The 14,230-nt window shown below is 49.0% G+C and overlaps 1 protein-coding gene across 1 annotated transcript; it reads right to left on the bottom strand.

The window, feature by feature from the left end:
• On the bottom strand, nt 1–11,789 carry NEIL2 (nei like DNA glycosylase 2). The gene is made up of 5 exons (XM_077811510.1): nt 11,778–11,789; nt 7,878–8,079; nt 1,783–2,129; nt 822–1,018; nt 1–317 (listed from the first exon to the last, which is right to left on the bottom strand). The coding sequence occupies exons 2-5, from the start codon at nt 8,061–8,063 to the stop codon at nt 1–3; spliced, it is 1,047 nt and encodes a 348-aa protein (XP_077667636.1). The 5' UTR covers nt 8,064–8,079; nt 11,778–11,789.
• Between the last annotated feature and the right edge of the window lie 2,441 nt (nt 11,790–14,230).

Here is a 14,230-nt window from a genome sequence, read left to right as displayed (position 1 = left end):
TCAGTGTTTAAGCGATTTGGGGTCATTCCCTTCAGGAGGTACTCGAGGCTGGCACTGAGCACACCACCAGCTAAGCCTCTTAAACCCATCTTGGGGCCCAAAAGTTCCCTGCATCACCTCATGCCCAAGAGGACATTTTTCTTTCAGGTAGATCTGGTAGTGTAATCCTTTTCCAGCCAGCTTCTTATGCAACCAGTCTGTGCTGAACTGAACGGCATGATCCAGCAAGGATTCAAGATCTGAGAGAGTCAAGAGTGAGCCTTGCGATAATGGGTGGATCCTTGCCAAATACAAGATCTCATTCTTAATGATGTTCCCTGGAACATGGGGCAAGAAGAGAAGTTCGTAAACACAGGTGCAACAGTGAGAACCGATCACATGAATAGAAGGCACAGTTTAGTGGTCTGAGTGCTTGTCTAGGAGGAAGAAGTTGTTGTCCTCTCTTTGTGCCTATGATACCAACTCCCCCTGTGGCTTTGGGGAAGTCAGGTAACCTCGCTTTGCCTCTGATTCTCTGTCTGTACAGAGGATAATACTAATACTCATCTACCTCTCTGGGGGATTATGAAATTTAAGAGCCTGATTTCCAGAGGCGCTGAGCAATTACAGCTCCCATTAAAGTTGGCACTCATGAAAATTAAGTCCTAACAGGTTTGTTTTCATAAAGAGCTGAGATATCAGAAAATATCAAGAATAAGAAGCCATGTCTAAAGCTAACATTTAACATGCGGGGTTTGCAGCTAATAAATCTGAGACCCATCTCTAACTGGGCCAAAATATCACTATTCCTGGAGGGTATTCCCCTCTCTGGTGGAACATACCCAGACCGGAGAAATATCTCTGGTCCAGAAGGGTGTAGCAGATGGGCATCGGCTGGCGAAGGGCTGCCAAGGCCTGCCCCCGGTGGAACTCGGGAGACAGGATGTCAGAAGCAGGTTCCACAGCGGGAGAGGTGCACCAGTGGATCTGGCAGTTGTAAAAGACGAGGAAGCCACCGCTGTTGAAGTGCAGAACCAACCTACAATAAACAGGATGGAAATTAGAGTGAGAAAATCCTGGCTTTGCAGTGTCAATCCAGAAACATTACAAGAACAATCATGTTCCAATCTAGCCGAATGGGCGTGTAGAGATGGGAGGAAGGGGATCAAGGAAAACAGTAGGAACCAGGTGGAGAAATGGTGGAAGAGAAGGGGAAAGCACTATATATTTGCTAGCAGGGTCAATTGCTCAGCCTTTGTACCCCAGCCTCTGAAATCAATGGGAGTTGAGGGCATTCAGCACTTGGCAGGATTGAACCCCCTTGTAAGCACTGCTGTGTTTTCCCATATCTACAACTCCAGACACAACACTGCATTCAGAGCGAGATGGGACAATAAACTGTAGTGACCAGAAAAATACCTAGAATGTTGCAGAGGAGGAGAACCGGGGGTGGGTTGACTGGGAAAAGGAGCCTTGTCTTTCCTGATTTGCAGTCATGTGGATTTAGTCAGCATCTCCTGGGGCAGATCTTCTGATGTTGGTTACCGGGGAGATTACATCCTATTCATATTTAAGTATAGCTTGTCTTATTGTTTCTTAGCTTGAGAAACCTGCCAGTTTCATGGGAACATTCTGCAGGAACCAACACATGCAATGCCCAGGACTGTCATTTTGAAACATTAAACAAGCAAGCAATAACGAAGCCTCTTTTGCCTCTTTAGAAACTGGGCATTGGGGGTGGGAGGCGGGCAAGGGGAGAAGAAAGAGAATGGCGTTTGCCATGACAAAGGATTCAGTCAATACCTGGGCACAGGATCCTTCCAGTCCCCTCTTTTGTTTGCCTTATTAGCTCTCGAGAACTCATTAGCCCGGATGCTGCCAAACAAGCCAAAATGGAAGCGCAGCCATTTCCAAGTGTCCCCTGCTGCATCTGAGGCATCAGGCACTGAGCGTTCAGTTTCCTGCTTCCTCTGCATACTGTGTTCTTTGGGGCTTAGCTGAGAGACATCCTCCTCCTGTCCTTCCTGAGCAAGGGAAAGGGAGCATGCCCCGTTGTCAGCCTTTCCTCGGATGGTTAGAGATGGGCTTCCACCCACGGTCCATGCTTCCAGAGAGGCACCAAATGCCAGGAATAAATTCTTTCCAGAAGCCTAAAAATAAAAGTCAAAGGAAGCATTTGAGGACTTATTCATTTGCAAACGATGAACAATTTAAGGGAAGTAACCCTCAGCGCCTAAAGGCGAGGTTCAAAGTGAAGGGCGTGCAGTTAACATGAGGGAACTGGAGGACTCTCTGGGAGATATGAGCTAGCTACATTAGAGCAGGGACCCACATCCCATGAAGTCTTGTTCTCTTTGCCAGTCTAACTAAAGTGTCAATACAGCCATGATGAGCATCAGTGCATACCCGTCACGTAGTGTAATGAATACCAAACTGTATTGTACAGATCAGCCACTAGGTGGTGAAAAGAAAAGGAGTACTTGTGGCACCTTAGAGACTAACCAATTTATTTGAGCATGAGCTTTCGTGAGCTACAGCTCACTTCATCGGATGCATACAGTGGAAAGTGTAGAAGATCTTTTATACACACAAAGCATGAAAAAATACCTCCCCCCACCCCACTCTCCTGCTGGCAATAGCTTATCTAAAGTGATCACTCTCCTTAAAATATGTATGATAATCAAGGTGGGCCATTTCCAGCACAAATCCAGGGTTTAACAAGAACATTGGGGGCGGGGGGAGGTTAGGAAAAAACAAGGGGAAATAGGTTACCTTGCATAATGACTTAGCCACTCCCAGTCTCTATTCAAGCCTAAGTTAATTGTATCCAATTTGCAAATGAATTCCAATTCAACAGTTTCTCGCTGGAGTCTGGATTTGAAGTTTTTTTGTTGAAGAACTGCAACTTTCATGTCTGTAATCGCGTGACCAAAGAGATTGAAGTGTTCTCTGACTGGTTTATGAATGTTATAATTCTTGACATCTGATTTGTGTCCATTTATTCTTTTACGTAGAGACTGTCCAGTTTGACCAATGTACATGGCAGAGGGGCATTGCTGGCACATGATGGCATATATCACATTGGTGGATGTGCAGGTGAACGAGCCTCTGATAGTGTGGCTGATATTATTAGGCCCTGTGATGGCGTCCCCTGAATAGATATGTGGGCACAGTTGGTAACGGGCTCTGTTGCAAGGATAGGTTCCTGGGTTAGTGGTTCTGTTGTGTGGTATGTGGTTGCTGGTGAGTATTTGCTTCAGGTTGGGGGGCTGTCTGTAGGCAAGGACTGGCCTGTCTCCCAGGATTTGTGAGAGTGTTGGGTCATCCTTCAGGATAGGTTGTAGATCCTTAATAATGCGTTGGAGGGGTTTTAGTTGGGGGCTGAAGGTGACGGCTAGTGGCGTTCTGTTATTTTCTTTATTAGGCCTGTCCTGTAGTAGGTGACTTCTGGGAACTCTTCTGGCTCTATCAATCTGTTTCTTCACTTCCGCAGGTGGGTATTGTAGTTGTAAGAATGCTTGATAGAGATCTTGTAGGTGTTTGTCTCTGTCTGAGGGGTTGGAGCAAATGCGGTTGTATCGCAGAGCTTGGCTATAGATGATGGATCGTGTGGTGTGGTCAGGGTGAAAGCTGGAGGCATGTAGGTAGGAATAGCGGTCAGTAGGTTTCCGGTATAGGGTGGTGTTTATGTGACCATCGTTTATTAGCACTGTAGTGTCCAGGAAGTGGATCTCTTGTGTGGACTGGACCAGGCTGAGGTTGATGGTGGGATGGAAATTGTTGAAATCATGGTGGAATTCCTCAAGGGCTTCTTTTCCATGGGTCCAGATGATGAAGATGTCATCAATATAGCACAAGTAGAGTAGGGGCGTTAGGGGACGAGAGCTGAGGAAGCATTGTTCTAAGATCTTCTACACTTTCCACAGTATGCATCCGATGAAGTGAGCTGTAGCTCACAAAAGCTTATGCTCAAATAAATTGGTTAGTCTCTAAGGTGCCACAAGTCCTCCTTTTCTTTTTGCGAATACAGACTAACACGGCTGTTACTCTGAAACCTGTCACTAGGTGGTGGTGTATGTAACATACCTTATTTATGAACAGGAGTACTTGTGGCACCTTAGAGACTCAAAAATTTATTTGAGCATAAGCTTTCGTGGGCTACAGCCCACTTCATCGGATGCATATAATGGAACATATAGTAAGAAGATATATATACATACGGAGAACATGAAAAGGTGGAAGTACCCATACCAACTCTAAGAGGCTAATTAATTAAGATGAGCTATTATCAGCAGGAGAAAAAAAAACTTTTGTAGTGATAATCAAGATGGCCCATTTCAGACAGTTGACAAGAAGGTGTGAGGGTACTTAACATGGGGAAATAGATTCAATTTGTGTTTATGCTAACCCAAGCCATACCTGGGAAAGCACTAAAGGATCTTTTATAGTGAGCACCTCTGGTGTGTATCTCTCTGAGAAGTAAGCTCTGTAGTCAGTCTAGATCTGACACAGAAGCCTGACCTACTAAAAGCAGACCTGCAGCCTGCTGTGTGCAAGAAGAACATGACAGGTAGCTCTTTTAAAAGCTGAAGAGGTCCCTCAGCTTGGATCAGCTACCCTAGGAAGCCTAATGCAGACACAATGGAAGCAGTGACGTTGCCTCCAGGACTGGAGCAGCCATGGGAAAAAAATAGAGGGTGCTCAGCACCCATTAGCCACCCGCTGATCAGCTGTTCAGTGGGCCCCGCCAATCAGCTCCTCCCCCTCAGCTCCTCCCTACCGCCACGAATCAGCTGTTCGATGACAGGCGGGAGGCGCTGGGGGGAGGAGGAGGAGGAGGAGCGGGGCCGGGAAGAGGCGGAGCAAGGGCAGGGTGTGCTCAGGGGAGGGGGCAGAGCGAGCGGGGTGCCTTGGGAAAGGGGTGGGGCAGGGGTTTGGGGCGGAGTGCGGGTGGAGCACCACTGGGGAAAGCTGAAAGTCGGCGTCTGTGAGTTGTGAAGTTGTGTTGACATAACAATGGATGACATAGACTCTGATGACCTAATGGTTCTCCAGCAGTTCCCCTCTTCCACTCGGCTGTGAGGAAAGGTCTCCTCTCTGTTCCCCTTATCCTTATTTACTGCAAAATGGGCTGAGGCCAAACTAATCTCACGGGCTTAAACCATCAAACAGCTGCCAAGTGAAAGTTAATTTTGGTTACTAAGGGACCTGGCCAGGATGGGATAGAATCCCTATCCCCAAGCCATGCTGGAAGTAATGTGAATATTCATTGTGGGCTTTGGTCTACATTCCTGGCAGCATGAATTTAAATGTGTGACAATTTCTTTAGGTCAAGTCCTGAACTTAGAGTAGCGTATAAATGTAAGCAGGGAAATCTCTGAAGGTTTGTGTGTTCCTTAATTGTTTGTAAGAGGATACAAAGGTGGTGGGGGGTTGTTCAGGGACTTCATTAACACTGAACTGGCTGCAGCAATTGCTAGACTGGGTCAGTTCTGCTAGTCTGAGCTGAGGAGAGGAGCCACCCGCAGCTGATGGAAGGAATGTCCAGCCAAGCCAATGAAGACTCATGCACCTGTACATATCTGTTAGCGTTCCAGGGAGACTGCCGGAATGGGCAGCAGACTTCAGTGATTTTGCCCAGAATGCCTGGTTTCTAATCCTGCTTCAGAGTCTCCCATGGAAGATCTGGGACTGTAAGAACCTGTCCAGATAGAACCTGGGGCCATGGGGGTGGTTCTGGACCTCTGATGTGTCAACGTTGCCACAGGCTGGGCTCCCACTGGAGAACACTGTGAAGCTAGGCTTGACAGGAAGTATCACCCAGCAAAGCCCGAGTGGTGGCCCCTCACAGCCCACTGACTGGCCAATACCAGTATTTAAACCCGGAAGTTAGCATGACGAGCTGCCTGGACAATAACACTGCCTACCAACTTGCCTGCAAAAGACCCAGGAGTCTGCCTTCTGACCCTGGTTTGTCTTTGACTTTGCTATTTGACCGCAGTCTGTAACCTGGCGCCTGACCCCGACTTCCTGGTATCCTGACCTGGCTGGACTCTGACCCTGCTAGAGTATCTACCCGCCGTCTACAGCTGGGTGCCCAACCCTGACTTCTTGGCATTCTGACCCGGCTCGCTCCTGACCCTACTACTTGTCTCCTGATTGCAACTTGCCAACTGACCAGGGCTCACCCAGCTGCCCATGGCCTGGCCCTGAGAGGAACACAGTGGCCAGAGTTAAATATTGCACTGAAATCTCATCCCTGTTTAATGCACCAGTGCTCAGCTTGTAGCTTTCAAGCTGCTTGTCAAGTACAGTCATCTATGGGTACGTCTACACTGCCAACGAAAAGGAAAACCTGCAGCACCATGCCGGAGCCCATGTCAACTGAGTCGGTCTCGCAGGGCTCGTGCTATGGGGCTAACAATAGCAGTGTAGTCGTTCCCGCTTGGGCTGAGCCTGGGTTCTAAAACCCACCCCTTCGCCAGGTTTCAGAGCCTGGGCTGCAGTCTGAGCGGCATGATCTACACTGCTACTTTTAGCCCAAACGTGCGAGCCCGCGTCGGTCAACCCGGTCTCACTGCGGCGGGTGGCGGTGGTTTTATGGCAATGCAGACGTACTCTGAATTTAGCTCTTGCAGGCCTGGTCCAGGTCAGCTCGCTTGGCCTCAGGTTTGGGTGGAGCACAGATCACAAGAGTAATCGCCTGCTGCTGGATACATACCAGGCAGAGCTGAGCACACTCACTGGGGGGAGTTGCATTTCCACCCCTCACCTCTGGGGCTTGGGGAAGGTACAAGGGAGGGAAAAAAAAACAACTGGTGAACCACTAGAATTCCCCCTGCTCCCCTTTCCTTTTCAGCAAAGAGGGAGGTAGAAGGAAAGAGTGACACTTTCCATCTCAGCAACCGAGGGTAGGAGAGAGAACGGAGACAGTATAACAGAGCCAACAACTTCAGAGTGTACCCATCACGGGTCAGGTTGTCACAACACACATCAGTCGATGAGGTTGCCTACCACAGCATGTAGCTGATCAGTGATTGCTCGTAGCAAATATCCCCAACAGCCAGTGATGGGACACTAGATGGGGAGGGCTCTGAGTTATGCTCAGGGTCCAACTGATCACCATATTTGGACTCATGAAAGGAATTTTCCCCTGAGTCAGACTGGCAAACAGAAGGGGAGGGGGTTGCCTTCCTCTGCAGCATGGGGCATGGGTTACTTGCAGGTTTAAACTAGTGTAAATGGTGGATTTTCCATAACTTGACATCTTTAAATCAAGATTTGAGAACTTCAGTAACTCAGGTTAGGGGTCTGTTATAGGAGTGCGTGAGTGAGGTTCTGTGATGTGCAGGAGGTCAGACTAGATGACCATGATGGTCCCTTCTGGCCTTAAAGTCTATGAGTCTGTGATTATTTGGTGGGCCTCTGCATGGCATTCAATGATGCTTTGGCCCTTGACAGTGAAGCCCTGTTGACTTAAATTCATCTAGGAAGTTAATTTATTCTGGGTTATGAACAGTAAAAAAGCAAAGCATTCTGGGTATTTTCCCTGTGCAAACCCTGGCTCCCCCATGTCCCTCCCTTTCTGTAATTCTGACCCTGAGCTCAACCTTCTCGATATAGAGTGGCCACTGTTCACAGCTGAAGGTGCCTTCACATTAGTCCTGTAGCCATGTGGGTTGTGCCTAAGCCTGTCTATACAGCACCTGTTTAGAGCTGCAAACTAGGGACATGTTCCACACTGAGCATGAGAGGCTACCCTGATGTTACTGTAGGTTTGCCCATATGCCAACACCCTGCACCTTTGCAGCACCAGCCGTGCAGTTAGGGCAAGGAAAGGGAGGTTTGTGAGGCAGGACTGACATGTCCAGACAAGGCTGCCTTTTAGCATAGCTCACCTGAGAGTCCTGGAGCCTCTTTGCTTTCAGATCCTTCAGGTTTCTCTGCCTGCTGCTTCCTCCCACCTTGGCCACTACCTGCCCCACAAAAGGAGCAGTCAGCAACTGGAACCTCTTCACAGACGGGCCTTCTGGCATCTCTGGCTGGTCAATGGGAGCTGCAGGTGTACACGCTGGGGGTCTCATGCAGGGCACCCTAGAGCTGAGATGCATAAACTCAGTGATTGCTTAGGGAAATGCGGTTGCACATAAACAGGCCATTGTCCCTGGTCCTCTCATCTTCTGTGATCATGGTCCTCGCCCATATGGGAAGGGTTACAGAAACACTCAGATCATTTCCCTTTCCCCACTCAAACTCCAGCTGCAACAGGAAAGTCTGCAGTGGGCTGAGCCTGGCCTGTGTTTCTCAAGGCGACAAGCAGCAATACTCTGGCTTAAGCTTATGCTCTCCCATTAGATTCAATGGAGGAGGCTTTGATCCTCAACTCCGCATGGTCATTATAAAAAAAATACAGTCCTGGTTTCCCTGCTATAATGTCCCTGCCTCCCTGTTCCCTCACCTTGGGATGCCATTGGGCATGCCCCCCATTTAATACTTTGTGATGGGGGAACTGTGCTGAGACCATCAAACAGCCAGCAGATGGTAACAGCTTCCAGTCAGCAAGCTCAAGCCGGGAAACTAGAAGCGAAGTGCCCTATACTTCATTCCCAGTCCCCTAGAGCCATCCGCTCCACCCTCCAAAACTATCCTCTATTTCTCCCTTAAAATTCATTGGCATGAGACAGTCCATAAGTCAGAGGAGTGGATTGTGCAGCCCATCTGAACAGTAACAGCAAGGAAGCAAAACCACGGCCTTGTTTGCAGAACTGCACAGTGTGAATAGTCCCTGCTTCTGTCACTTAAAAGGAGTCAGTGAGGGCTTGATCCTGGGACATCAGTGAGAGTTGGCAGAATGAGAAATAGGACCCAGGAGTCTTGACCCACCCGTTCCCTGCTCTAAGCATGAGGACATGCGGCCTCCCTCCAGATTAAATTATAAAATAAAGTTAGTGCCACGTGATTCTGAACAAACTAATGCAATGGTTCTCAAACTTTCGTGCTGGTGACCCCTTTCACATACCACCCCCCTTCTAAATTAAAAACTCTTTTTATATATTTAACACAATGATAAATGCTGGAGGCAAAGCAGGGTTTGGAGTGGAGGCTGACAGCTCGCAACCCCCCATGTAATAACCTTGCGACCCCCTGAGGGGTTCTGACCCCCAGTTTGAGAACCCCTGAACTACTATAACCATAGCCAGACAACGCATGAGAGGAGAGATCAGAAAACAGGTTTGTTTGCTTTATATCATTCTCAACCGTTGCGTTTATCCCTCCCACAGACCTGGTTTCAAGGGGCAGCACTCATCTCACCCCCAAAACTCCCTACATTCCCCAAAAATCTAATACTCCTCATTTTCACTGCTGAGACCAATTCACACCAGACATAGAGCCCCCCAGCACTGAGGTGAGAGCATTATTATCCCTGTAGGAAGAAATCCCACAACGCTGGGAGTTTCAAGCATGTCCCTCCTGTTGGGTCTTTGTCATACAAACCACACCCCGCATTTGGGCTTTCCTCAGCTGACAGCAGGGCTGCATCTATTACTGGCCAAGCAGCCTGGGGTCTTAAAAACCAAGGTTCTTTCTTTTTAATGGTCTTCAATTTGGTGATGTCGCACGCAGTGAAGGCAAGAAGAGCCTCAGGTCCCCAGTGAGAAAATCCATCACTGATACTCACTGCTAATCCCAGCCTCCGCTCTGTCCCACGCCTGACCCCACCCCAGGACTGCCACTGTCTGATCTCTCCCTCCTGCCAGTTTCACACACCCCACCCTCTGGGAGCTTTGCACCCAAGTGTAAATCATTTCTCAGACCCACTCAGTCAAATACCTAATTACAGCTCTCCAGAGCAATCGAGCCCAGAGTTACTAATTGGGCCCTGCTTTTGGTCTGCATATTTCAGGGGGGCAGAGGGGAGTCAGATCCTGATGCTCCAGAAAATCATGGAATTAGCTGAAACATCGTGAGAGGTAGAAAAAAGCGTTGGGGTCTTTGTCTTCTGGTTTCTGAGCCTCTCAGGTTCTTGTTTTCAAGTTTTTCTGTGCAATTGTGAGGGCTAGAAACATACATGTTTATTTAAAAATTAAACCGGATATTTGCACTTCAGAATTATTATGATCATGATCAGGGTGATGATGTTTCTTAGGGTAGTGCCAAAGGGCACTAGACTGAAGTGCAAACACAGAGTAATAAACAAATTCCTGAAGAGAGTCTCATGCAGTCACATCCCTCGGGTTTTAAGAAGCCTGCCAGCAACCATGAGATGCGTCGGCAACTCTGCCTCTAGGCTTTGATTGTGCCTGTGAAGCATTGGCCCATGTTGGGGGCTCTGCAGAGCGGCACTGCCCCAGGGGAGGTCCAGAAACCACTGAGGAGTCCTTGTGGCACCTTAGAGGCTAACAAATTTATCTGGGTGTAAGCTTTCATGGGCTAGAACCCACTTCATCAGATGTATGGAGTGGAAAATACAGGAGCAGGTATAAATACATGAAAAGATGGGAGTTGCCTTACCAAGTGTGACAAGAACAAGGCCTCCCAGAGCAATCAGCGTGCCAGGAAGCTTACCCACTCCCACTGCCTTTAAAGAGGCACTTGCCTGTCACAGCTCTGCTAGCCAGTGGGCAGGTGAAGAGGAAGGACAGGGCTGTCTTCCTGCCCCTCCCTGAACTTAGCTCTAGCCACTTCCCCTCCACGCTCTGATGTACTCCCACCCCCATACTTCCTCCCTCCTTTGCTGTTGCAGGTTTTTGCCTTTCCCACCTTTTCAAAATGCAAAAATGGGACACATGCAGGAGCCTCCTGCTCCTCCTCTTCCCCCTCAGGCCAGGCCCCTGGCCATCAGGCCGAAAGCTGGAGCTGAGTAGTGGTAGGGTTGCCAACTTTCTAATCGCACAAAACCCAATACCCCTGCCCCGCGCCTTCTGCGAGGCCCCACCTCTGGCTGGTTCCATCCCCCTCCCTCCATCGCTTACTCTCCCTCACCCTCACTCACTTTCACCGGGCTGTGTCAGGGGGTTGGGGTGCGGGAGTGGGACTCTGGGCTCCGGCTGGGGGTGCGGGCTGTGGGTGGGGCCAGAAATGAGGGGTTTAGGGTGCGGGAGAGGGCTCCAGACTGGGAGCAGGTGGTTAAGGTGCAGCAGGAAGGGGGAGGACTCCAGCTGTGGTGTGGACTCTGGGGTGGGGCCGGGGAGGAGGCGTTTGGGGTGAAGGAAGGAGCTTTGGGCTGGGGCAGGGGTTTGGAGTGCGGGGGTGAGGACTCCGGCTGGGGGTGCAGCCTCTGGGGTGGGACTGGGGATGAGGGGTTTGGAGTGCAGGAGGGGGTGCGGGCTCTGGGAGGGAGTTTGGGTGCTGCAGCGGGCTCAGGGCTCGAGCAGGGGGTTGGGGTGTGGGAGAGTGTTTGGGGTGCAGGCTCTGGGTGGTGCTTACCTCAGGTGGCTCCCAGAAGCAGCCAGCATGTCACTCCAGCTCCTGGGCGGAGGTGCAGCCAGGTCACTCCGCGCTCTGCCCTCACCCGTAGGCACTGCCTCTGCAGCGCTCATTGACCATGAACAACCCACCCACATCAATACATCCTCATATCCCATCAGCTCTCCCACTTCTCCAAAACTCTTTTCCCCCTCAATTCTGTCCCCCCTCCCCTGCCCCCCCACATAGTCCATTGGTCCCCCCACCCACACTTACCATAGAATCATAGGACTGGAAGGGACCTTGAGAGGTCATCTAGTCCAGTCCACTTCCCATCCCAGGCCCTCTATTCTGGTTCACACGCAGCCTATCATGAGTATTGGGAACTATACCTTCAAGTGACTTAGCTTCAGAGTCAGGAAGTCTCAGCAGAAGCCCATGTGCTGTTATGCAGAAGCAGCTGGAACAGTTTCAAACTTGTCCAGGAAGTCTGGGCTGGAACAGGGAATTGAACCTGTGTCTCTGTAGAACTACGGACGAACATGGAACCAGGAGTACATAGAAATTAAATATAATAACCTGAGTTGACGAACAGAGCAGCTAAAGACTCCACCAGAGAGAAAACTCTGGAAATAGGGAAGACAACTGGAAGAGATTTCAGCAGCGCTGCACTCTGTGTCTGTGAGCAGTGGGTCCCTGTGAAAAGGAAGACCTTCAGAAAGTAGCCTTATTCCTCCAGAGCAGGTTCTGATGCAAAATTGTATGTAAGAGTTGTCAGTTAACTCCGAGAAAGCTCACTGTGAACCTGTATTGCAGACTGAGGAGTACTGCACTCCATGTAACAACATATGAGAGAGGTTTTTAAACAGGGAGTACAAAAAGAAGGTGAAATCATAGGAGAGTTTGTGACTGATCACAGGCTGAAAACCAAGCTTGCAATTGTGGGGGGCTAACCAAATCCCTGCTAAAAGTCCAGGTGGTGATTGGAATCTGGAACACAAAACTCAGAGGCTGCTGGGAGACTCAGAATTAACTCTTGACACGACACGAAAATTTGCGGAGCAATGGAAGTCACCCGGCCCAGAATGAAGCTGGTGCAGGACAGACAGTGCTCTGACACTGTAGACATGACCGAGGATCCCAAATGCCACAAGAAAAGAGGCCTGAGGCTGAAAGACACGCGGCGCTCAAACGCAGAGTCAAGTAAGGACAGCACATAGTGAGAGCCACACATGCTGTGACAAGCAGCAATGTGCCTTTTGGTTTCAGGTTGACAGTTCATTCGTCGGCTGCCCCAGGGGTGTCCGTTGTTCCTATGAACAATTCATCTGAGCTACAGGTGATGTCGTCCTCTTTGTCCATGCTTTGCTGGTGCTTGCAAAAATCTTGCATAATGATGTCATCATCTTTGAAAGATGCAAGAGCTGCAATAGATTACATCGCTTTGCAAGATTTTGCAAGCACCAGCAGAGCATGGACAAAGAGGGTGATGCCATCATCTGTAGCTCAGATGAATTGTTCATAAGAACAATGGACACTCCTGGAGCAGCCGACGAATGAACTGTCAACCTGAAACCAAAAGGGACATAGATTCATTCTGGATTGGACACTGGTGCACAAGCCAGTGTGTTGCCAGGAGCAGTGTTATTAACGCTAAAAGAAAGCCACAGTGTAAGATAAACAGATAAAACTCCGGGCTTAGAGTGGAGAGTTTATCCTCACTAAAGGAATATGCAAATTAGATATATGAGTAAATAACCTGGAGAAGATACAATTTGTAATAGTAGCAGGGTAAGGCTTATCACTTATTGGGTTAAAAGTGTGTCAAGCCCTTTGTCTCAAGAGGGTGCACTCATTGCGGGGCCAGTGGACCAAACCAATTGAGGAAGAGTTTGAGGATGTCTTCCATAGGATAGGGAAGCTCTCAACAGAGTACAGAATAGAGCTGAAAAAGCCCAAGTGCTGCACAATTCATGCCCCTAGAAGAATGGCCCTTGCCCTAAGGCAGAGGCTAAAGGGAGGGTTGCATAGGTTCTGGGAATCAGAGTGCAAACAGAAGAACCAAGAAAGTATGTTCACTTGTTGGTCACTGGAGTAAAAATAGACAGATCCCTTCACTTCTGTTTAGACCCAAAAGAATTCAATAAACATGAAAAAGGGACCATTTCCCACTATCTACAAGGGAAGAAATTTGGGACAATATGGCAGATGTCAAATATTTTTCTACACTGGGTACATCAGCAGGTTCTTGCAGGGACTCTTAAAAAAACAGCACATGAGGTTGCCCTGTGGTCTTATGAGGTGGTCACCCCAGATGGACATACAATGAAGAGCAACAGAGGGCAGAAGGGAGGGAGTTAAGGGGCACTGAGTCTGCCAGTTTGCTTGAGACGGTTTCAGTTACTCAACAACTGCAATAGAACAAAAGCACAGACCCCCCAGGCCACGACCCCTGCCCGAACAAATGGACTCACCCCCTCCTGTCAGCCGTAGTGGTGACTTTTCAAAGGGCAACCTGCTGATACAAGCGATTAGCGCTAGGCATCTCCGAGACGAATTGAGCCTTGCTAGTAAATGTAGTTAGTAGGCGGTGTAGCCTTTATTTTGGTAATCAACAGGTCTGTGTTAAACCACAGTGTCCCTAGTGAGGGAATCCATCACCCGGGCTGCTACAGCTTTAGAATCCGCAGGGGGCAAAAGTTACCCAGAGGGATTTGCTTCTCCAGACTGTAGGAGCACACAAAGAACAACTACAAGAACCACAAACACAGTTACAAGTAAGGGATGTTGTTGTCTGCATTATAAATTTCACTAAGCGGATAATCAAGATTACAATCACGAACCG

The sequence above is a fragment of the Eretmochelys imbricata genome, chromosome 3 (assembly GCF_965152235.1).
Source record: "Eretmochelys imbricata isolate rEreImb1 chromosome 3, rEreImb1.hap1, whole genome shotgun sequence".
Lineage (NCBI taxonomy): Eukaryota > Metazoa > Chordata > Testudines > Cheloniidae > Eretmochelys > Eretmochelys imbricata.
Note: the sequence above shows the minus strand (reverse complement) of the source record. Positions and strands in the feature narration are given on the sequence as shown.